The sequence below is a fragment of the Oncorhynchus mykiss genome, chromosome 13 (assembly GCF_013265735.2).
Source record: "Oncorhynchus mykiss isolate Arlee chromosome 13, USDA_OmykA_1.1, whole genome shotgun sequence".
NCBI lineage: Eukaryota > Metazoa > Chordata > Actinopteri > Salmoniformes > Salmonidae > Oncorhynchus > Oncorhynchus mykiss.
The window spans coordinates 27,573,731-27,597,841 of record NC_048577.1 but is presented as its reverse complement, the minus strand read 5'-3'; the positions used below and the strand labels follow the sequence as shown (position 1 = coordinate 27,597,841).

Below are 24,111 nucleotides of genomic sequence, written 5' to 3'. Positions count from 1 at the left end.
ACTCCCTCCAGACAGCAGATGGCGATATGTGTCTTTCAGGCGATGTTTCTAGTGTGACGTATAATCTAGTGGACGGAACGCTTCTTCAACAACTGCAGCCACCTCGGTACCTCGCTAGCTAACAAAGTCGGAACATTCAAGTTCTTTAGACAATTTCGTGGTTTATTTGCCACTATGATTTAAACATACTCATGTGGAAACAACTAGCTACCCCATTGAATTGCATATATACGTTGTAAGTCAACTAGCTGGCTGGTTAAGTTAGCACTAGTCTAGTCGCTAATGCTAACTAGCTTTTATCTCTGACCATGAGTTCACTAAGCTACTCTCCTGATAAAGAAGAGGCTGTCTGCTGCACGGAGACAAAAGCTCTCGTCAAAGAGGAGGAAGAAGAAGAGGCTGTTACAATACAAAAACAAGTAGAGGGTGAGGCTGTTACCGTGAAAGAAGAAGAGAAAGACGTTTCAGTGAAAGAAGAGGAAGACGCGTTCAGAGTGAAAGAGGAGGATGTTACAGTAAAAGAAGAGGAGGATGCAGTTTTTGGAGTGGAGGAGGTTACTGTCACAGTGAAAGAAGATGAAGACGTTTTTTTAATGAAGGATGAAGAGGGGGAGATTACTGTCACATTAGAGGAGGACGAAGAAGAGAAGACTGGAGATCTGATTAACACCAGTAAATACAGTGAGTACTATCTTATAAAACAGGGTTGTTGATCTCGTGTGATTTTTAAAAGGGCATTCTACACTTATTGTACTATATGAATTGTTCATGACGTCCTCCAGTGATTTTTACTTTGAACTTTTCCTGTTGAAAAGTGACATAATTACATTAAAGTATAAACACACTAAATGGAAACAAATATTACGTTGAAAATTGTGTTTAATAGACAACTGCAAACGTCAAGTAGTAGAGTATTCGAGGAGTTGGTTTGATAGGAAGTGGTGATGTCATGGACAGGAGGTGAAAGGAGACTGGAGTGACAGTTTAAAGCTACAACAAGGAAGCATTGACAGATTCCAATAGATTATGATGTTCAAATGCTACAGCGATTATGAAGGTCAAAAGGTCAATCTAGAGGTATAACTCCACAATAAAACTATATTAAACAATGATATTAAATGGTTGAAAACTATCTTAAAACGGCATCTTCTATACAGGCACCCATCATCTGTTCAATGTAGACTTCAACTGACCCCATCTTCCCATATTCCAAATAATGAAACGCACCTACAATTGGTCACTAGGGGTCATGATAAATAGAGGGATATTCTGTATACAAATAAACAACTTCCATACAACGCTGTACACAGTCAGCATTTCTATATTAATTCTATATACTATAAATAATTATATAACGTTCTATTCAGTATCAAAAATATCTACAAATACTTTTTCTTTCTGATACCAAAATGAGACGGAAACATTTAGAAATATAACTAATGACTGTCTCATGTCCAGATTATATCTGTTTGAAATATAACTAATGACTGTCTGATGTCCAGATTATATCTGTTAGTCATTTAGTTATATTTCTAATGGATATAATCTGTACATCAGACAGTCATTAGTTATTTTTTTGTGGTTGAGAGACAAAAGCTCTGGTTGTTCTTTCTATTGGAATAGTTTCTAGCCAATCACTCTGGTTGTTCATTTTATTGGAATAGTTTCTAGCCAATCGCTCTGGTTGTTCATTCTATTGGAATAGTTTCTAGCCAATCGCACTGGTTGTTCATTCAATAGTTTCTAACCAATCGCACTGGTTGTTCATTCTATAGTTTCTAGCCAATCGCACAGGTTGTTCATTCTATAGTTTCTAGCCAATCGCACTGGTTGTTCATTCTAGTTTCTAGCCAATCGCACTGGTTGTTCATTCTATAGTTTCTGGCCAATCGCACTGGTTGTTCATTCTATAGTTTCTAGCCAAGCAGAAAATGTTACTGTCTAAGAATGTCAACATTGTTGCTGTAGTGGTTTCAAACAATGTCCCAAAATTCTAATTAGCCACTTGGATTTGTTCTGTAGGAATTGATGAAGCTACAAAGAGGGGGGTCCACCAACAAAACGTAAAATATATTAGAAAGCATTTAATCCCTTTTCACAACATTTCTAAGGGTGATTTTGCGTAAAAGTGATGCTGAACCACGGTGATAATTATCCTTTAAGGTTCAATGTGCAGAAATCTCTCCACCATTTGATGAAATGGTGATATTTCACCTGATTTCAGTATGTCTACACTCCGAACTTGTTTTGTCACAATCATTGTATTATCTAAACCGCTGTGAAATATATTTTCTAAAACCTCAAATGTTGTATTTAAAGCTGGTGTACAAAATCCTAAGGGAAAAGACAAAAAAAACACTTAAGAATGGGAAGCATAGACATAGCGCACATAGATCAGATCTGTGACTTCTTAGACTTGCTTTCAATGAGTGACATATCTATAACACACATTTCTATGTGAAGTTCGTCAGGTCACCCAAAAAGTGACATGTTGCAGCTTTAAGGCCTATAAACAGGTCATTGTATGAATTTAGATCAGTACAGAGCATGTGACCAAGTCTCCAAAAGGCTTTTCAGCCAATCATATTTCATGTCTTTTAGAATGCGCTTCCCGGATCTTGTTTTCCACTCATAGCTGGTCCCACTGCACCCTCAAATGTCATGTTTTGAAATACCAGACAAACAGATTAAAATAAATTTGACATTGTATAACTTCTGATAGCCAACTTTCTAACTCCACCCATAACTTTGTAACGTTATAACATTCCCGGAAGGCATGGATTGTTTATTTATTTAACTATAGGCAAGTCAGTTAAGAACAAATTCTTATTTACAATGACGGCCTACGGACGACACTGGGCCAATTGTTCGCCACCCTATTATTGAGTCATTGTTAGTTTTACACTGAAGACATGACTCTGTCGTTGTGCTGTGGAATTTGTGAATTTTGTCTCTTGTATAAGAAGATACTATCATTTGTCCCAACATCACAGGCCACAGACTTTGATGCAGTTAAAGACTTCCAAAAGTGTTTTAATGGGGTTTCTCCCTGTGCACCTGCCAATTTAAATCCATTAAATGAAACAAGTTACCAGACAGGACATATTGCTAATGCTCTTTCTATTGATAACCTGAATGTCAAATAACTTGTGGTCGTGATGACGGCCGATTTGATGACGTCGTCCATCGGGATTCCTCAAAAAAGAAGATGCTCTGGATTGATCACTGGAGTCAGATGTGAAGGAGGAGGTTGATCGTCAGTGAACCTCTAGGATTGTGGCTGGGCTGACGTTTCAATTTCCAGCTTGGTCATATATTTTGATACATTGAATGTTGATATTGTGAACCTATGTTATGTATTTGTACCTTATATTTTAGGATGTGATGTCACTAAGTACTGCCCCAAAATATACAGTGCATTCGGAAAGTATTCAGACCCCTTCACTTTTTCTACATTTTGTTACGTTACAGCCTTATTCTAAAATTGATTAAATATTTTTTTTCTCAATCTACACACAATATGCAATAATGACATTAAAACCCCATAATGACAAAGAGCCTATATACAGTACCAGTCAAAAGTTTGGACACACAACCTACTCATTCAAGGGTTTGTCTTTATTTTTACTATTTTCTACATTGTATAATAATAGTGAAGACATTAAAACTATAAAATAACACATATGAAATCATATGTGAAAAAAAGAGTTAAACAAATCAAAATATATTTCCTATTTGAGATTCTTCAAAGTATTCACAATTTGCCTTGACAACTTTGCACACACTTGGCATAGTTGTGTTGTCTTCACTATTATTCTACAATGTAGACAATAGTTAAAATAAATAAAAAAACATTGAATTTGTAGGTGTGCCCAAACAATTGACCGGTACTGTATATGCATTGTGGAGGAGAACTGATCCTAGATCTGTACAAAGGCATAACATCTACAGCAGGAACAACTGTCTGTGTTAAAAAGGCCCAGCTGAATTGAATTGAGCTATTTAAAATGCCATATTTGAATGTCAAATGATTTGTTCTTTTTGTCTATACAGGACAGGGTCTGTGGAGGCTTGGCATATTAGTGGTAGATTTGGGGGAGAATTTGACATGTCAGTTGGAATAGTGATAGATTTTTGGAGGGACCCTTTTCACTACAGCCAATCAGTGAGCAGCTTCCCTTCCCCCACATCTCAGGCAGTTCTGTTACAACACTTCCCTGCTTTCATCAACAATGGAGAAGCTTCCCTTGCATTCATCAACAATGGAGTAGCTTCCCCTGCATTCATCAACAATGGAGTAGCTTCCCCTGCTTTCATCAACAATGGAGTAGCTTCCCCCGCTTTCATCAACAATGGAGTAGCTTCCCCTGCTTTCATCAACAATGGAGTAGCTTCCCCCACTTTCATTAACAATGGAGTAGCTTTCCTTGCTTTCATTAACAATGGAGTAGCTTCCCTTGCTTTCATCAACAATGGAGTATCTTCCCCTGTTTCATCAACAATGGAGTAGCTTCCCTTGCATTCATCAACAATGGAGTAGCTTTCCCTGCATTCATCAACAATGGAGTAGCTTTCCCTGCATTCATCAACAATGGAGTAGCTTTCCCTGCATTCATCAACAATGGAGTAGCTTTCCCTGCATTCATCAACAATGGAGTAGCTTTCCCTGCATTCATCAACAATGGAGTAGCTTTCCCTGCATTCATCAACAATGGAGTAGCTTTCCCTGCATTCATCAACAATGGAGTAGCTTTCCCTGCATTCATCAACAATGGAGTAGCTTTCCCTGCATTCATCAACAATGGAGTAGCTTTCCCTGCATTCATCAACAATGGAGTAGTTTTCCCTGCATTCATTAACAATAGAGTAGCTTTCCCTGCATTCATCAACAATGGAGTAGCTTTCCCTGCATTCATCAACAATGGAGTAGCTTTCCCTGCATTCATCAACAATAGAGTAGCTTTCCCTGCATTCATCAACAATAGAGTAGCTTTCCCTGCATTCATCAACAATGGAGTAGCTTTCCTTGCATTCATCAACAATGGAGTAGCTTTCCCTGCATTCATCAACAATGGAGTAGCTTTCCCTGCATTCATCAACAATGGAGTAGCTTTCCCTGCATTCATCAACAATGGAGTAGCTTTCCCTGCATTCATCAACAATGGAGTAGCTTTCCCTGCATTCATCAACAATGGAGTAGCTTTCCCTGCATTCATCAACAATGGAGTAGCTTTCCCTGCATTCATCAACAATGGAGTAGCTTTCCCTGCATTCATCAACAATGGAGTAGCTTCCCCTGCTTTCACCAACAATGGAGTATAGATCTAGTCTGTTCATTATATACATATACATGATGTATTGTTACACCAACCACAAAAAGGGAATTTATATTATTTTATACTAATTGCTAAGAGAAAGAGATATAGTTTAACATGTATTTCTCAAAAGGAAGCACCCTCGCCTTAGGAGGATAACAACACTGAAATGTTTTATGAGATGAGACAACACATTGGGTGGGACCATTCCTCCATACAGAATCTCTCCATGTCCTTGATTTCTTTTGTCTGTTCTTATGGACTGTCCTGTTCAATTCAAACCACAGGTTTTCAATGTTCAACTCTGAAGACTGAAATGGCTGTTGAAAATGTAGATTTTTGTGCCCAATTAACCGTTTCTTTGTGGATGTTGATGTGTCTTGCTGGAAGATCCGCTTATGGCCAAGTTTCAGTCTCCTAGCAAAGAGGTAACCAGGTTTCTGGGCTGAAATATCCTGGTAGTGGGTAAAGTTTATTTCCTTTATACAGTTATTTTTGCTCATCTTTATCAGGGGTATCAATAACTAGGTGCTTATTGTGATATCTAGTTATTTGACTGAATCAGAAATACAGATGTGGAGTAGATGTAGAGTTTGTTTTAAATTCTCAAAAAACATCTGACCTAATCAAACAACACTTGTTGCTCTTTGTGCGTGTTGATATAATATTCATATTTAATGGAGAGAAAAAAACGTTTCCCTAAACTGCTTTATAATATTAAAATTCAATGAAGAACAAAAAAAGTTTTCCCTCCTCAACTGCGTTTACTCCCTCCAGACCTCAGATGGCGATATGTGTCTTTCAGGCGATGTTTCTACTGAGATGTATAATCTAGTGGACGGAACGCTTCTTCAACAACTGCAGCCACCTCGGTAGCTCGCTAGCCAACAATGTCGGAACATTCAAGTTCTTTGGACAATTTCGTGATTTATTTGCCTCTGATTTAAACATACGTATGTGGAAACAACTAGCTACGGCATTTCATTTCATAAATACGTTGTAAGTCAACTAGCTGGCTGGTTAAGTTAGCACTAGTCTAGTCGCTAATGCTAACTAGCTATTATCCTCGACCATGAGTTCACTAAGCTACTCTCCTCTTGATAAAGAAGAGGTGGTCTGCTGGACGGAGAAAGAAGCTCTCGTCAAAGAGGAGGAGGATGTAACAATACAAAAACAAGTAGAGGGTGAGGCTGTTAAAGTGAAAGAAGAAGAGAAAGACGTTTCAGTGAAAGAAGAGGAGGATGTTGCAGTAAAAGAAGAGGAGGAGGATGCAGTTTTTGGAGTGGAGGAGGTTACTGTCACAGTGAAAGAAGATGAAGATGTTTTTGGAATGAAGGATGAAGAAGGGGAGATTACTGTCACATTAGAGGAGGACGAAGAAGAGAAGACTGGAGATCTGATTAACACCAGTAAATACAGTGAGTACTATCTTATAAAACAGGGTTGTTGATCTCGTGTGATTTTTAAAAGGGCATTCTACACTTGTTGTACTGTATGAATTGTTCATGACGTCCTCCAGTGATTTTTACTTTTTACTTTACTGTTGAAAAGTGATATATAATTACATTAAAGTATAAACACACTAAAGGAACCAAATATTACGTTGAAAATTGTGTTTAATAGACAACTGCAAACGTCAAGTAGTAGAGTATTCGAGGAGTTGGTTTGATAGGAAGTGGTGATGTCATGGACAGGAGGTGAAAGGAGCCTGGAGTGACAGTTTAAAGCTACAACAAGGAAGCATTGACAGATTCCAATGGATATTGATGTTCAAATGCTACAGCGATTATGAAGGTGAAAAACTTGAAGTCAAAAGGTCAATCTAGAGGTATAAATCCACAATAAAACTATATTAAACAATGATATTAAATGGTTGAAAACTATCTTAAAACTGCGTTTTCTATACAGGCACCCATCTGTTCCATGTGGACTTCAACTGACCCCGTCTTCCCATATTCCAAATAATGAAACGCACCTACAATTGGCCACTAGGGGTCATGACAAATAGAGGGATATTCTGTATCCAAATAAACAACTTTCATACAACGCTGTACACAGTCAGCATTTCTATATTAATTCTAACTACTATAAATAATTATATAAAACATTCTATTCAATATCAAAAATATCTACAACTACTTTTTCTTTCTGATACCAAAATGAGACGGAAACATTTAGAAATACAACTAATGACTGTCTCATGTCCAGATTATATCTGTTAGAAACATTTAGAAATATAACTAATGTCTAACATATAGTCTGGACATGAGACAGTCATTAGTTATATTTCTAACAGATATAATCTGGACATCAGACAGTCATTAGTTATATTTTTGAGGTTGAGAGACAAAAGCACTGGTTGTTCTTTCTATTGGAATAGTTTCTAGCCAATCGCACTGGTTGTTCATTCAATAGTTTCTGGCCAATCGCACTGGTTGTTCATTCTATAGTTTCCAGTCAAGCAGAAAATGTTGCTGTCTCAGAATGTCAACATTGTTGCTGTAGTGGCTTCAAACAGTGTCCCAATATTCTAATTAGCCACTTGGATATGTTCTGTAGAAATTGATGAAGCTACAAAGAGGGGGGTCCACCAACAAAACGTAAAATATACTACAAAGCATTTAATCAATTTTCGCATTTCTAAGGGTGATTTTGCGTAAAAGTGAACCTGAACCACGGTGATAATTATCCTTTAAGGTTCAATGTGCAGAAATCTCTCCCCCATTTGATAAAAAAGGTGACATTTCGCCTGATTTCAGTATGTCTACACTCCGAACTTGTTTTGTCACAATCATTGTATTATCTAAACCGCTGTGAAATATATTTTCTAAAACCTCAAATATTGTATTTAAAGCAGTTTGAAGCTGGTGTACAAAATCCTAAGGGAAAATACTAAAATAGACACTTAAGAATGGAAAGCATAGACATAGATCAGATCTGTGACTTCTTAGACTTGCTTTCAATGAGAGTGGCTATAAGAGATATCTATAACACAAATTTCTATGTGAAGTTCGTCAGGTCACCCAAAAAGTGACATGTTGCAGCTTTAAGCCCTATAAACAGGTAATTGTATGAATTTAGATCATTACAGAGCATGTAACCAAGTCTCCAAAAGGCTTTTCAGCCAATCATATTTCATGTCTTTTAGAATGGGCTTCCCGGATCTTGTTTTCCACTCACAGCTGGTGATGTCATTGACATAGCTGTCCCCCAGTATTAGTTATGGGCATGTTAATGAGGCAGTACAGACCCAGTGGAAGAGTCCTGAGTGTTGTTTTGAAGTATTATAAAGATCGGTGGGGGACTGGCAATGTAACAGTACAGACCCAACGGAAGAGACGGGCAATGTAACAGTACAACCCAATGGAAGAGACGGGCAATGTAACAGTACAGACCCAACAGAAGAGACGGGCAATGTAACAGTACAGACCCAATGGAAGAGACGGGCAATGTAACAGTACAGACCCAATGGAAGAGACGGGCAATGTAACAGTACAGACCCAATGGAAGAGACGGGCAATGTAACAGTACAGACCCAATGGAAGAGACGGGCAATGTAACAGTACAGACCCAATGGAAGAGACGGGCAATGTAACAGTACAGACCCAATGGAAGAGACGGGCAATGTAACAGTACAACCCAATGGAAGAGACGGGCAATGTAACAGTACAGACCCAATGGAAGAGACGGGCAATGTAACAGTACAGACCCAATGGAAGAGACGGGCAATGTAACAGTACAACCCAATGGAAGAGACGGGCAATGTAACAGTACAGACCCAATGGAAGAGACGGGCAATGTAACAGTACAGACCCAATGGAAGAGACGGGCAATGAAACATCCATAAAGGTTTTAGGAAATGTAAAACCTGGAGCTGACATCGATACATCTTGAAACTTTCTCTGGAAAGTGAACTTTTATCAAGGTTTTATAATTATTTCCTGCTTTTCATTGTCAGTATGTTTTATATGGTCTAAAATTATTTCCTGCTTTTCATTGCCAGTAGGTTTTATATGGTTTATAATTAGTTCCTGCTTTTCATTGTCAGTAGGTTTTAAATGGTCTATAATTAGTTCCTGCTTTTCATTGTCAGTAGGTTTTATATGGTTTATAATTAGTTCCTTGCTTTTCATTGTCAGTAGGTTTTATATGGTTTATAGTTAGTTCCTTGCTTTTCATTGTCAATATGTCTTTTCAGCGTTATGATGTCAGTAACATACACAATGGTTGTGGATGTGATGGATATTGAAGGATCTTCTCTTCAGAAGCTGTTCCATTCACCACATTCAGTGTGCTTGTTCTGAGATATTTTCTTCAGACTTCTACTGAAGCAATTGTTGATAGCTAAAACACATCATTTTCAAGTTAAGATTCTCTTAAAAAAAACATGCTGAAGTCAGTGGTTGGAATCACTTCAGGGAACTGAAATATATGCTGAAATCTGGGGATTAAAATCAGTTCAGGAAGCTGAAATATATGCTGAAATCTGGGGTTTAAAATCAGTTCAGGAAGCTGAAATATATGCTGAAATCTGGGGTTTAAAATCAGTTCAAGAAGCTGAAATGTATAGTGAAATGCATTTCTCTACATTCCAGTACTGTTTTATAGACAGAAAGATGAGAAAAGTGTTCATCAACAATCTGTGAATAGTCCTGCAGTATATTTTCCAACTGAAAGCCCCCCTAAATATCCTGACTTCGCCCCGTGTCTAGAAAAGTGGATTGGGCGCTATATAATAGTAATAATAACAGTAATGTCTTATTTGTAATACTTTTCAAATAAGTGGCACAAAAATATATGTATAATAACATCAAATCAATAACAACATTAAATCCTTAAATATCAAGCCAAAAGGTGGCTACTTAGAAGAATCTAGAATCTCAAATCTATTTAGATTTAACAATTTTTTGGTTACTACATAATTCCATACGTGTTATTTCATAGTGTTGATGTCTTCACTATTACTCTACAATGTAGAAAATAGTCAAATGCGTAGATAAAAACAGCGAGTAGTAGCAGTGTACAAAACAAATGGGGGCATGGGGGGGTCAATGTAAATAGTCCAGTGGCCATTTGATTAATTGTTCAGCAGCCTTATGGCTTGGGGGTAGAAGCTGTAAAGGAGCCTTTTGGTCCTAGACTTGGCGCTCCGGTGCTTGCTGTGCGGTAGCATAGAAAACAGTCTAAAACTTGGGTGACAGGAGTCTTTAACGATTTTATGGATCTTCCTCTGACACCGCCTATTATATAGGTCCTGGATGGCAGGAAGCTTGGCCCCAGTGATGTAAAGGGCCGTACACACTACCCTCTGTAGTGCCTTAGTCAGATGCCAAGCAGTTACCATACCAGGCGGTGATGTAACCGATCACGATGCTCTCGATGGTGCAGCTGTAGAACCTTTTGGGAGGGGACTAAGTACACATACCCGAGGGGCCCCTTTGTTGAGGATCAGCGTGGCAGACGTGTTGTTGCCTACCCTTATAACCAGGGGGGCGGCCCATCAGGAAGTCCACGATCCAGTTGCAAAGGGAGGTGTTTAGTCCCAGGGTCCTTAGCTTAGTGATGAGCTTTGTGGGCACTGGTGTTGAACGCTGAGCTGTAGTCAATGACCAGCATTCTCACATAGGTGTTCCTTTTGTCCAGGTGGGAAAGGGCAGTGTGGAGTGCAATCTTTGGATCTGTTGGAAAGGGCAGTGTGGAGTGCAATCTTTGGATCGGTTGGGGCGGTATGCGAATTGGAGTGGGTCTTCATGGCTACCGATGTGAGTGCTATGGAGCGGTAATCCTTTAGACAGGTTACCTTCGCTTCCTCGGGTACTGGGACTATGCTGATCTGCTTGAAACATGTAGGTATTATAGACCTGGTCAGGGAGTGGTTGAAAATGTCAGTGAAAACACTTGCCAGTTGGTTCACGCATGCTTTGAGTACGCGTCCTGGTAATCCATCTGGCCCCGCAACTTTGTGAATGTTGACCTGTTTAAAGGTCTTGCTCACATCGGCTACCGAGAGCGTTATCACAGTCATCCAGAACAGCTGGTGCTCTCGTGCATGCTTCAGTGTTGCTTGCCTCGAAGCGAGCATAAAAGGTATATAGCTCGTCTGGTAGGCTGATATCTATATCAGCAGGTTGTGTTCCTCTGACAGGTTGTTTTACTATATCAGAACACACTAGCACCAGTGTTCCTATATCAGACCACACCAGCACCAGTGTTCCTATATCAGACCACACCAGCACCAGTGTTCCTATATCAGACCACACCAGCACCAGTGTTCCTATATCAGACCACACCAGCGCCAGTGTTCCTATATCAGACCACACCAGCGCCAGCGTTCCTATATCAGACCACACCAGCGCCAGTGTTCCTATATCAGACCACACCAGCACCAGTGTTCCTATATCAGACCACACCAGCACCAGTGTTCCTATATCAGACCACACCAGCACCAGTATTCCTATATCAGACCACACCAGCACCAGTGTTCCAATGTCAGACCACACCAGTGTTCCTATGTCAGACCACACCAGCACCAGTGTTCCTATATCGGAACACACTAGCACCAGTGTTCCTATATCAGACCACAACAATGTTCCTATATCAGAACACACTAGCACCAGTGTTCCTATATCAGAACACACTAGCACCAGTGTTCCTATATCAGAACACACTAGCACCAGTGTTCCTATATCAGAACACACTAGCACCAGTGTTCCTATATCAGAACACACTACTAGCACCAGTGTTCCTATATCAGAACACACTACTAGCACCAGTGTTCCTATATCAGAACACACTAGCACCAGTGTTCCTATATCAGAACACACTAGCACCAGTGTTCCTATATCAGAACACACTAGCACCAGTGTTCCTATATCAGAACACACTAGCACCAGTGTTCCTATATCAGAGCACACTAGCACCAGTGTTCCTATATCAGAACACAGTAGCACCAGTGTTCCTATATCAGACCGCACCAGTGTTCCAATGTCAGACCACACCAGCACCAGTGTTCCTATATCAGAACACACTAGCACCAGTGTTTCTATATCAGATCACACTAGCACCAGTGTTCCTATATCAGACCACACCAATGTTCCTATATCAGACCACACCAGCGCCAGTGTTCCTATATCAGACCACACCAATGTTCCTATATCAGACCACACCAGCGCCAGTGTTCCTATATCAGACCACACCAGCGCCAGTGTTCCTATTTCAGACCACACCAGCGCCAGTGTTCCTATATCAGAGCACACCAGTGTTTCTATATCAGACCACACCAGTGTTTCTATATCAGACCACACCAGCGCCAGTGTTCCTATATCAGACCACACCAATGTTCCTATATCAGACCACACCAGCGCCAGTGTTCCTATTTCAGACCACACCAGCGCCAGTGTTCCTATATCAGAGCACACCAGCACCAGTGTTCCTATATCAGACCACACCAATGTTCCTATATCAGACCACACCAGTGTTTCTATATCAGACCACACCAGCGCCAGTGTTCCTATATCAGACCACACCAATGTTCCTATATCAGACCACACCAGCGCCAGTGTTCCTATTTCAGACCACACCAGCGCCAGTGTTCCTATATCAGAGCACACCAGCACCAGTGTTCCTATATCAGACCACACCAGCGCCAGTGTTCCTATATCAGACCACACCAGCGCCAGTGTTCCTATATCAGACCACACCAGCGCCAGTGTTCCAATGTCAGACCACACCAGTGTTCCTATATCAGACCACACCAGTGTTCCTATATCAGACCACACCAATGTTCCTATATCAGAACATACTAGCACCAGTGTTCATATATCAGAACACACTAGCACCAGTGTTCATATATCAGAACACACTAGCACCAGTGTTCATATAACAGAACACACTAGCACCAGTGTTCATATATCAGACCGCACCAGTGTTCCTATATCAGACCGCACCAGTGTTCCAATGTCAGACCACACCAGTGTTCCTATGTCAGACCACACCAGCACCAGTGTTCCTATATCAGACCACACCAGTGTTCCTATATCAGACCACACCAGTGTTCCTATATCAGAACACACTAGCACCAGTGTTCCTATATCAGAACACACTAGCACCAGTGTTCCTATATCAGAACACAACAATGTGCCTATATCAGAGCACACTAGCACCAGTGTTCCTATATCAGAACACACTAGCACCAGTGTTCCTATATCAGAACACACCAATGTGCCTATATCAGACCACACCAGCGTTCCTATATCAGACCAGCACCAGTGTTCCTATATCAGAACACACTAACACCAGTGTTCCTATATCAGAACACACTTGCACCAGTGTTCCTATATCAGAACACACTTGCACCAGTGTTCCTATATCAGAACACACTTGCACCAGTGTTCCTATATCAGAACACACTAGCACCAGTGTTCCTATATCAGAACACACTAGCACCAGTGTTCCTATATCAGAACACACCAATGTTCCTATATCAGACCACACCAGCACCAGTGTTCCTATATCAGAACACACTAGCACCAGTGTTTCTTATTGCCTCAGTTTGCTGCTTCGGCTTGTTGTTATTTCATTATTTTATTTTCTTCTTGTACCATCGGCCATGGTCATAGGAGCCTATATTCATTGATACCTATATTCATTCATATTAATGAACCCCCTCTGTTGCAATCCAAATGCTAGGCTATAAACATGGGGTAGTAATGTCTAGATGATTCTTTCTAGTGAACATTAGTTTATGAATTGCCTGGCTGGACTGTGGGACAGTGGAGATTAGTTGATGACTTGCCTGGTAGGGCTGTGGTACAGTGGAGAATAGTTGATGAATTGCCTGGCTGGGCTGTGGGACAGTGGATGTGTAGGAATGATTCAAATAGAACTGTTAACAGTCATTACCCGGATAGTATTGTGAATAACTAACGGCTTTAACCAATCAGCATCCAGGATCCAAATGTGGTGTTATAATGAAATATCTAGACCTCAATAGGAAGACTGTTTTGTCATATGGAGGTTTTAGTCAGGTGTCTGTTTAACTAAATACTTTGTTTGTCTTTGGCAGGAGAGAGACCAGACTCTCCCTCTGACGGACGGAAGAGTCCTTCAGGGGAAACAGACCCAGAGACTCCCAAAGCAGTGAGACGACATCACTGCTCCCTGTGTGGAAGGAGTTTTACCAAGTTAGGGAACCTAAAAGAGCATGAGAGAAAACACACAGGAGAAAAGCCTTTCCAATGCTCCCAGTGTGGAAAGAGATTTTCACGAACTCATGAACTAATATTACATGAAAGGACACACACAGGGGAAAAACCACACAATTGCTCCCAGTGTGGAAAGAGTTTTACGCAGTTAGGGAACCTAAAAAAACACAAGAGAGTACACTCTGGAGAAAAGCCTTACCCCTGTTCACATTGTGGAAAATATTTTAGGTTGTCAGAACACTTAAAATCACATGAGAGGACACACACAGGGGAAAAAACACACAATTGCGTCCAGTGTGGAAAGAGTTTTTCCCATCTAGGGAACCTAAAAAAACATACGAGAATACACACTGGAGAGAAGCCTTACCCCTGTTCCCATTGTGGAAAGAATTTTAGGTTATTACAAAACTTAAAATCACATGAGAGGACACACACAGGGGAAAAACCACACAATTGCGTCCAGTGTGGAAAGAGTTTTTCCCATTTAGGGAACCTGAACAAACATAAGAAAATACACTCTGGAGAGAAACCTTACCCCTGTTCTCATTGCGGAAAGAATTTTACATTGTCAGAAAGCTTAAAATCACATGAGAGGACACACACAGGGGAAAAACCACACAATTGCTCCCAGTGTGGAAAGAGTTTTTCCCACTCAGCGACCCTGAATCAACATAAGAGAATACATTCTCGAGATAAGCCTTACCACTGTTCCCAATGTGGAAAGAATTTTGCATTGTCAGATAACCTGAAAGAGCATGAGAGAGGACACACACAGGAGAGAAGCCTTACCAATGCTCCCAGTGTGGAAAGAGATTTTCAAGATCACCGGACCTAAAGAAGCATGAAAGGACACACACAGGAGAAAATCCTTACCACTGCTCCCAGTGTGGAAAGAGTTTTACTGACTTGGATAGCCTGAACATACATAAGCTAAATCACTCTAAAGAGAAACCGTACCATTGTTCCCAGTGTGGAAAGAGTTTTACTAAGCTAGGGAACCTGAAAAGGCATGTAGACAAACACACACAGGGGAGGATAACCTCACAGTTTGGAAAGAGTTTTAGTTAGGGAACCCAATTGTGGAAAGACATTTTCCCAGACAGGGGACCTGAAAACACATGACAGAATAGACAGGCTGTGTTCTAATGAGTCACGGTGTTCTGACTGATGTTTGACCGTTGTTTTATGTCACATTAAATCATATTGTTTATATTAAATTTAACTCAAATATAGGCCTCTACTTTTGTTTTAGTTTTTTCCTCTGGAGACATGATCATGTCTAAAATAAGATTACAATTTTAAAATGTGTTTAATTGAATACAAGTATGAACCCTTATTATTCCACAATGTGCTGATTGTAAAAATGATTTGATTAATGCAACATTATCTGAATAAACTGTATAGAACGATGTTAGCCGCTAGTGGACATTCATTATCTACATCTATGTACTTACAGAAATGAGTTATTTGAATGGAGGGCTGGAAGGTGGATAACACAACGTATCAGGACAGGTCTTCTGATTGGGTGAATGGATGGCTGGAGGGGTCTTCTGATTGGGTGAATGGATGGCAGGAGAGGTCTTCTGATTGGGTGAATGGATGTCAGGACAGGTCTTCTGAGTGGGTGATTGGATGGCTGGATGGTAGATAACACAACATGTCAGTCAGAACAGTAGGAGAGGGTTTTGGGAGCCTTTAACCTTTTTATTTAAATTAGTTTGCTTCTTTAGTCTTTTTGGTTTTCAATAGGCTTTGTCTATTACAGCGAACACCTGGTAAAGAGGAACTTATCATCTCTGATCCACCTCAGTAGTCCTGTAGTGTCCACCTATCTCGTCAAGAGGAGGTTACCATCTCTGATCCACCTCAGTAGTCCTGTAGTGTCCACCTATCTGGTAAAGAGGAGGTTACCATCTCTGATCCCCCTCAGTAGTCCTGTAGTGTCCACCTATCTGGTAAAGAGGAGGTTACCATCTCTGGTCCACCTCAGTAATCATGTAGTGTCCACCTATCTGGTAAAGAGGAGGTGGGGTTTGCACATTGTAGTCTATTCCATTTGTCCTTAAGTGAAATGTCCACCCACCCGGGGAACCTGGCCATGCAAAACAAACTAGCCCAATATTTCTGCCTCATGGACATAGCAGGTTAGGAGGCTGAGGTTAGGAAAAGGGTTAGCTAAATTGCTCTCCTAACCTGCTACGAAATGTCACTTCCAGTCGTAACTGTACTCCATCTAGTCACAACCGAGAATCATGAATTGACTTCCTGAAACTATTCAACCACTGTGGTTCGTCTGTGAGCTAGCTGATCAACCAACAGTTTAAGTTCCCTGATCTTGTGGTATTCTGTTCACTAGGAGAGTCAGTATGTACAATGGGGAGAACAAGTATTTGATACACTGCCGATTTTGCAGGTTTATCATAGGTACACTTCAACTGTGAGAGACCGAATCTAAAACAAAAATCCAGAAAATCACATTGTATGATTTTTAAGTAATTAATTTGCATTTTATTGCATGACAAGTATTCGATACATTAGAAAAGCAGAACTTAATATTTGGTACAGAAACATTTGTTTGCAATCACAGAGATCATACGTTTCCTGTAGTTCTTGACCAGGTTTGCACACACTGCAGCAGGGATTTTGGCCCACTCCTCCATACAGACCTTCTCCAGATCCTTCAGGTTTTGGGGCTGTCACTGGGCAATACGAACTTTCAGCTCCCTCCAAAGATGTTATATTGGGTTCAGGTCTGGAGACTGGCTAGGCCACTCCAGGACCTTGAGATGCTTCTTACGGAGCCACTTCTTAGTTGCCCTGGCTGTGTGTTTCGGGTCGTTGTCATGCTGGAAGACCCAGCCACGACCCATCTTCAATGCTCTTACTGAGGGGAGGAGGTTGTTGGTCAAGATCTCGCGATACATGGCCCCATCCATCCTCCCCTCAATACGGTGCAGTCGTCCTGTCCCCTTTGCAGAAAAGCATCCCCAAAGAATGATGTTTCCACCTCCTTGCTTCACGGTTGGGATGGTGTTCTTGGGGTTGTACTCATCCTCCTTCTTCCTCCAAACACGGCGAGTGAAGTTTAGACCGAAAAGCTCTATTTTTGTCTCATCAGACCACATGACCTTCTCCCATTCCTCCTCTGGATCATCCAGATGGTCATTGGCAAACTTCAGATGGGCCTGGGCATGCGCTGGCTTGAGCAGGGGGACCTTGCGTGCGCTGCAGGATTTTAATCCATGACGGCGTAGTGTGTTTCTAATGGTTTTCTTAGAGACTGTGGTCCCATCTCTCTTCAGGTCATTGACCAAGTCCTGCCGTGTAGTTCTGGGCTGATCCCTCCCCTTCCTCATGATCATTGATGCCCCACGAGGTGAGATCTTGCATGGAGCCCCAGACTGAGGGTGATTGACCGTCATCTTGAACTTCTTCCATTTTCTAATAATTGCGCCAACAGTTGTTGCCTTCTCACCAAGCTGCTTACTTATTGTCCTGTAGCCCATCCCAGCCTTGTGCAGGTCTACAATTTTATCCCTGATGCGCTTACACAGCTCCCTGATCTTGGCCATTGTGGAGAGGTTGGAGTCTGTTGGATTGAGTGTGTGGACAGGTGTCTTTTATACAGGTAACGAGTTCAAACAGGTGCAGTTAATACAGGTAATGAGTGGAGAACAGGAGAGCTTAAAGAAAAACTAACAGGTCTGTGAGAGTCGGAATTCTTACTGGTTGGTAGGTGATCAAATACACTGCTCAAAAAAATAATGGGAACACTAAAATAACACATCCTAGATCTGAATGAAATATTCTTATTAAATACTTTTTTCTTTACATAGTTAAATGTGCTGACAACAAAATCACACAAAATGTATCAATGGAAATCAAATTTATCAACCCATGGAGGTCTGGATTTGGTGTCACACTCAAAATTAAACCACACTACAGGCTGATCCAACTTTGATGTAATGTCCTTAAAACAAGTCAAAATGAGGCTCAGTAGTGTGTGTGGCCTCCACGTGCCTATATGACCTCCCTACAATGCCTGGGCATGCTCCTGATGAGGTGGCGGATGGTCTCCTGAGGGATCTCCTCCCAGACCTGGACTAAAGCATCCGCCAACTCCTGGACAGTCTGTGGTGCAATGTGGCGTTGGTGGATGGAGCGAGACATGATGTCCCAGATGTGCTCAATTGGATTCAGGTCTTGGTAACGGGCGGGCCAGTCCATAGCATCAATGCCTTCCTCTTGCAGGAATTGCTGACACACTCCAGCCACATGAGGTCTAGCATTGTCTTGCATTAGGAGGAACCCAGGGCCAACTGCACCAGCATATGGTCTCACAAGGGGTCTGAGGATCTCATCTCGGTACCCAATGGCAGTCAGGCTACCTCTGGCGAGCACATGGAGGGCTGTGCGGGCCCCCCAAAGAAATGCGCACGGCATCTCCCGACTCTGTCACGTCTGCTCAGTGTGAACCTGCTCTCATCTGTGAAGAGCACAGGGCGCCAGTGGCAAATTTGCCAATCTTGGTGTTCTCTGGCAAATGCCAAACGTCCTGCACGGTGTTGGGCTGTAAGCACAACCCCCACCTGTGGACGTCGGGCCCTCATACCACCCTCATGGAGTCTGTTTCTGACCGTTTGAGCAGACCCATGCACATTTGTGGCCTGCTGGAGGTCATTTTGCAGGGCTCTGGCAGTGCTCCTCCTTGCACAAAGGCAGAGGTAGCGGTCCTGCTGCTGGGTTGTTGCCCTCCTATGGCCTCCTCCACGTCTCCTGATGTACTGGCCTGTCTCCTGGTAACGCCTCCATGATCTGGACACTACGCTGACAGACACAGCAAACCTTCTTGCCACAGCTCGCATTGATGTGCCATCCTGGATGAGCTGCACTACCTGAGCCACTTGTGTGGGTTGTAGACTCCGTCTCATGCTACCACTAGAGTGAAAGCACAGCCAGCATTCAAAAGTGACCAAAACATCAGCCAGGAAGCATAGGAACTGAGCAGTGGTCTGTGGTCACCGCCTGCAGAACCACTCCTTTATTGGGGGTGTCTTGCTAATTGCCTATAATTTCCACCTGTGCTCTAGTCCATTTGCACAACAGCATGTGAAATGTATTGTCAATCAGTGTTGTTTCCTAAGTGGACAGTTTGATTTCACAGAAGTGTGATTGACTTGGAGTTACATTGTGTTGTTTAAGTGTTCCCTTTATTTTCTTGAGCAGTGTACTTACAATGGGGCAAAAAAGTATTTAGGCAGCCACCAATTGTGCAAGTTCTCCCACTTAAAAATATGAGAGGCCTGTAATTTTCATCATAGGTACACTTCAACTATGACAGACAAAATGAGAAAAAAAAATCCTGAAAATCACATTGTAGGATTTTTTATTTATTTATTTGCAAATTATGGTGGAAAATAAGTATTTGGTCACCTACAAACATCAAGATTTCTGGCTCTCACAGACCTGTAACTTCTTCTTTAAGAGGTCTGAGTCTGATGATATACCAGGGACTATGCATGCAGTTAGGTTTGTATGCAGTCTGATGATATACCAGGGACTGGGGATGCAGTTAGGTTTGTATGCAGTCTGATGATATACCAGGGCCTGGGGATGCACAGTTGGGTTTGTTTTTCTCTAACTATTCTACAGTTTGCTCCCAGCAGCATTCATGGAACATAGATCACTGTTAAACTAGGCTGCAGAGTGTTTCTAGTTTGACAGATAATTCAACCAGTATTTGACCAGTGGGTTTCTTTAAATGAATGAATATGAAACTGCCTTAAATACAGATGTGAAGGACAGCATGTTTTAAATTCTCACTCAAAATTTCACTGCTCTATTTGAACGTCTCAATATAAGATTATTTAATGAAAGGAATAAAAAATAAATTGGTCTGCGAATGAAAAATATAAAGGCGTATGACTCAGGGGCTGAGCCAGTGACTCAGCCCCTGTAATAGGGTTAGAGGCAGAGAATCCCAGTGGAAAGAGGGGAACCGGCCAGGCAGAGACAGCAAGGGCGGTTCGTTGCTCCAGAGCCTTTCCGTTCACCTTCCCACTCCTGGGCCAGACTACACTCAATCATATGACCCACTGAAGAGATGAGTCTTCAGTAAAGACTTAAAGGTTGAGAACGAGTTTGCGTCTCTGACATGGGTAGGCAGACCGTTCCATAAAAATGGAGCTCTATAGGAGAAAGCCCTGCCTCCAGCTGTTTGCTTAGAAATTCTAGGGACAATTAGGAGGCCTGCGTCTTGTGACCGTAGCGTACGTGTAGGTATGTACGGCAGGACCAAATCAGAGAGATGGGTAGGAGCAAGCCCATGTAATGCTTTGTAGGTTAGCAGTAAAACCTTGAAATCAGCCCTTGCTTTGACAGGAAGCCAGTGTAGAGAGGCTAGCACTGGAGTAATATGATCAAATTTTTTGGTTCTAGTCAGGATTCTAGCAGCCGTATTTAGCACTAACTGAAGTTTATTTAGTGCTTTATCCAGGTATCCGGGAACGTAGAGCATTGCAGTAGTCTAACCTAGAAGTGACAAAAGCATGGAATTAATTAATTTTTCTGCATCATTTTTGGACAGAAAGTTTCTGATTTTTGCAATGTTACGTAGATGGAAAAAAGCTGTCCTTGAAATGGTCTTGATATGTTCTTCAAAAGAGAGATCAGGGTCCAGAGTAACGCCGAGGTCCTTCACAGATTTATATGAGACGACTGTACAACCATTAAGATTAATTGTCAGATTCAACAGAAGATCTCTTTGTTTCTTGGGACCTAGAACAAGAATCTCTGTTTTGTCCGAGTTTAAAAGTAGAAAGTTTGCAGCCATCCACTTCCTTATGTCTGAAACACATGCTTCTAGCAAGGGCAATTTTGGTGCTTCACCATGTTTCATTGAAATGTACAGCTGTGTGTCATCTGCATAGCAGTGAAAGTTAACATTATGTTTTCGAATAACATCCCCAAGAGGTAAAATATATAGTGAAAACAATAGTGGTCCTAAAACGGAACCTTGAGGAACACCGAAATTTACAGTTGATTTGTCAGGGGACAAACCATTCACAGAGACGAACTGATATCTTTCCGACAGATAAGATCTAAACCAGGCCAGAACTTGTCCGTGTATACCAATTTGGGTTTCCAATCTCTCCAAAAGAATGTGGTGATCGATGGTATCAAAAGCAGCACTAAGGTCTAGGAGCACGAGGACAGATGCAGAGCCTCCGTCCGATGCCATTAAAATGTAATTTACCACCTTCACAAGTGCCGTCTCAGTGCTATGATGGGGTCTAAAACCAGACTGAAGCATTTCGTATACATTGTTTGTCTTCAGGAAGGCAGTGAGTTGCTTCGCAACAGCCTTTTCTAAAATTTTAGAGAGGAATGGAAGATTCGATATAGACCGGTAGTTTTTTATATTTTCTGGGTCAAGGTTTGGCTTTTTCAAGAGAGGTTTTATTACTGCCACTTTTAGTGAGTTTGGTACACATCCGGTGGATAGAGAGCCGTTTATTATGTTCAACATAGGAGGGCCAAGCACAGGAAGCAGCTCTTTCAGTAGTTTAGTTGGAATAGGGTCCAGTATGCAGCTTGAAGGTTTATAGAGCTCTGCTCAGCCTATAAACATGACAGAATATATTATTATAGAGCTCTGCTCAGCCTAAACATCACCTATAAACATGACAATCACACCGTCACCAAGTTTGTTTAATAATGTATTGTTGTGAAGACTGACCTCGGGTTATTGAGGTATTTAGTCTGGATAAAACCTCATAGGAAAACAGTTCTATTATGTGGAGATTTCATTCAGGTCTATCTTTAGTATTAAACAAATTACTCTGTCTTCGGCAGGAGAGAGACCAGACTCTCACTCTGACAGCAGAAAGAGTCCTTCAGAGGAACCAGACACGGAGATGCCCAAACCAGCGAGACGACACCACTGCTCCTACTGTGGAAATAGTTTTACCCGATTACTACACCTGAAAGCACATGAGAGAATACATACAGGAGAAAAGCCCTTCCACTGTTCCCAGTGTGAAAAGAGTTTTAGGTGGTTAACGAGTCTGAAAAAGCATGAGAAGGGACACACACAAGAAAAGCTCTACCAATGCTCCTTGTGTGGAAAGAGTTTTACCAAGTTAGGGGGTCTGACAAGGCATGAGAGGACACACACAGGAGGGGATAAGACGTACCACTGCTCCCAGTGTGGCAAGAGATTTAACCGGTTAAGGCATCTGAATAAGCATGAAAGAATACATACACAGGAAGAGAAGACATACCACTGCTCTCATTGTGGAAAGACATTTTCACAGTCAGAGGACCTGGAATCACATGAGAGAATAGAGAGACTGTGTTCTGACTTGTGTTTTTGACTGAGAATTTGTGTTTTTGTTTGTCACATTAAATCATTAAATATTGTTTAAATTAAATCAGACATGAAAATCTGACCAAAACAACAGGCCTGTTTCTGTTGTTTATTCATCTTGATCTAAAATCACATTAAATATTTTAACATGTGTATTTCATTTTCATTATGAACTTTGATTGGTTGTATACAAGTATAAATCCTCTGATGTAGTTCATAATATGATTTGGATATTGCTAAATGTAAATTATTATATAAGGAAGTAAGTAGCCTTGGCTTGTAGCTGTTTCTGTAGTGTGAGGCAGCTTGATGTACAAGTACTTCCTCTGGACAAGACTCTAGTCTATACAGTACACAGTGTAGTAGCAGGAGCCTATCTCCTGTTTCTGTACAAGTACTTCCCCTGGACAAGACTCTAGTCTATGAAGTTATTACATAGATTAATTGAATTTTGCTATTCATCACTCCAACATTGGATTTGATTTGATGTATGATTTGGATATTGCTAAATTACTTTGATTGGATACAGCTGCAGCCAAATATATTGGCACCCTTACACTTAGAAATAATTTCCCTATTTCTTCTCAAATCAGTTGAAATTGATGGTGGTCTGGTACCACTACTATACTGTGATGGTCTCCACACCTTGTTATTGTACTAGTACCACTACTATACTATGATGGTCTCCACCTTGTTATTGTACTAGTACCACTACTATACTATGATGGTCTCCACACCTTGTTATTGTACTAGTACCACTACTATACTATGATGGTCTCCACCTTGTTATTGTACTAGCTCCACTACTATACTATGATGGTCTCCACCTTGTTATTGTACTAGCTCCACTACTAGTATCACTACTATACTATGATGGTCTCCACACCTTATTGTACTAGCTCCACTACTTTAATATGATGGTCTCCACACCTTGTTATTGTACTAGCGCCACTACTATACTATGGTGGTCTTCACACCTTGTTATGATACTAGCTCCACTACTAGTACCACTACTATACTATGATGGTCTCCACACCTTGTTTTTGTACTAGTACCACTACTATACTATGATGGTCTCCACACCTTGTTATTGTACTAGTACCACTACTATACAATGATGGTCTTCACACCTTGTTATTATACTAGCTCCACTACTAGTACCACTACTATACTATGATGGTCTCCACACCTCATTGTACTAGTACCACTACTAGCTCCACTACTA

General features: G+C 41.2%; 1 protein-coding gene across 3 annotated transcripts; it reads left to right on the top strand.

Annotated features, from left to right (window-relative positions):
• LOC110487374 (zinc finger protein 391) lies at positions 1–23,627 on the top strand. Of its 3 annotated transcripts, none has more exons than XM_036942398.1 (2): positions 1–681; positions 22,373–23,627. In XM_036942398.1, exons 1-2 carry the CDS (start codon positions 309–311, stop codon positions 22,891–22,893), a joined length of 894 nt encoding a protein of 297 aa, XP_036798293.1. In that variant the 5' UTR covers positions 1–308; the 3' UTR covers positions 22,894–23,627. The 3 variants fall into 3 exon arrangements, with proteins under 3 accessions (XP_036798293.1, XP_036798292.1, XP_021414976.2); XM_036942397.1 differs by lacking the exon at positions 22,373–23,627 and adding an exon at positions 14,380–15,929; XM_021559301.2 differs by lacking the exon at positions 1–681 and adding an exon at positions 6,130–6,733.
• The last annotated feature ends 484 nt before the right edge of the window (positions 23,628–24,111 follow it).

Coding starts and splice junctions, on each gene's coding strand:
- LOC110487374 (XM_036942397.1), top strand. CDS start 309: ATGAGTTCACTAAGCTACTCTCCTGATAAAGAAGAGGCTGTCTGCTGC. Junction 682..14,379: donor GATTAACACCAGTAAATACA/GTGAGTACTATC, acceptor TGTCTTTGGCAG/GAGAGAGACCAGACTCTCCC.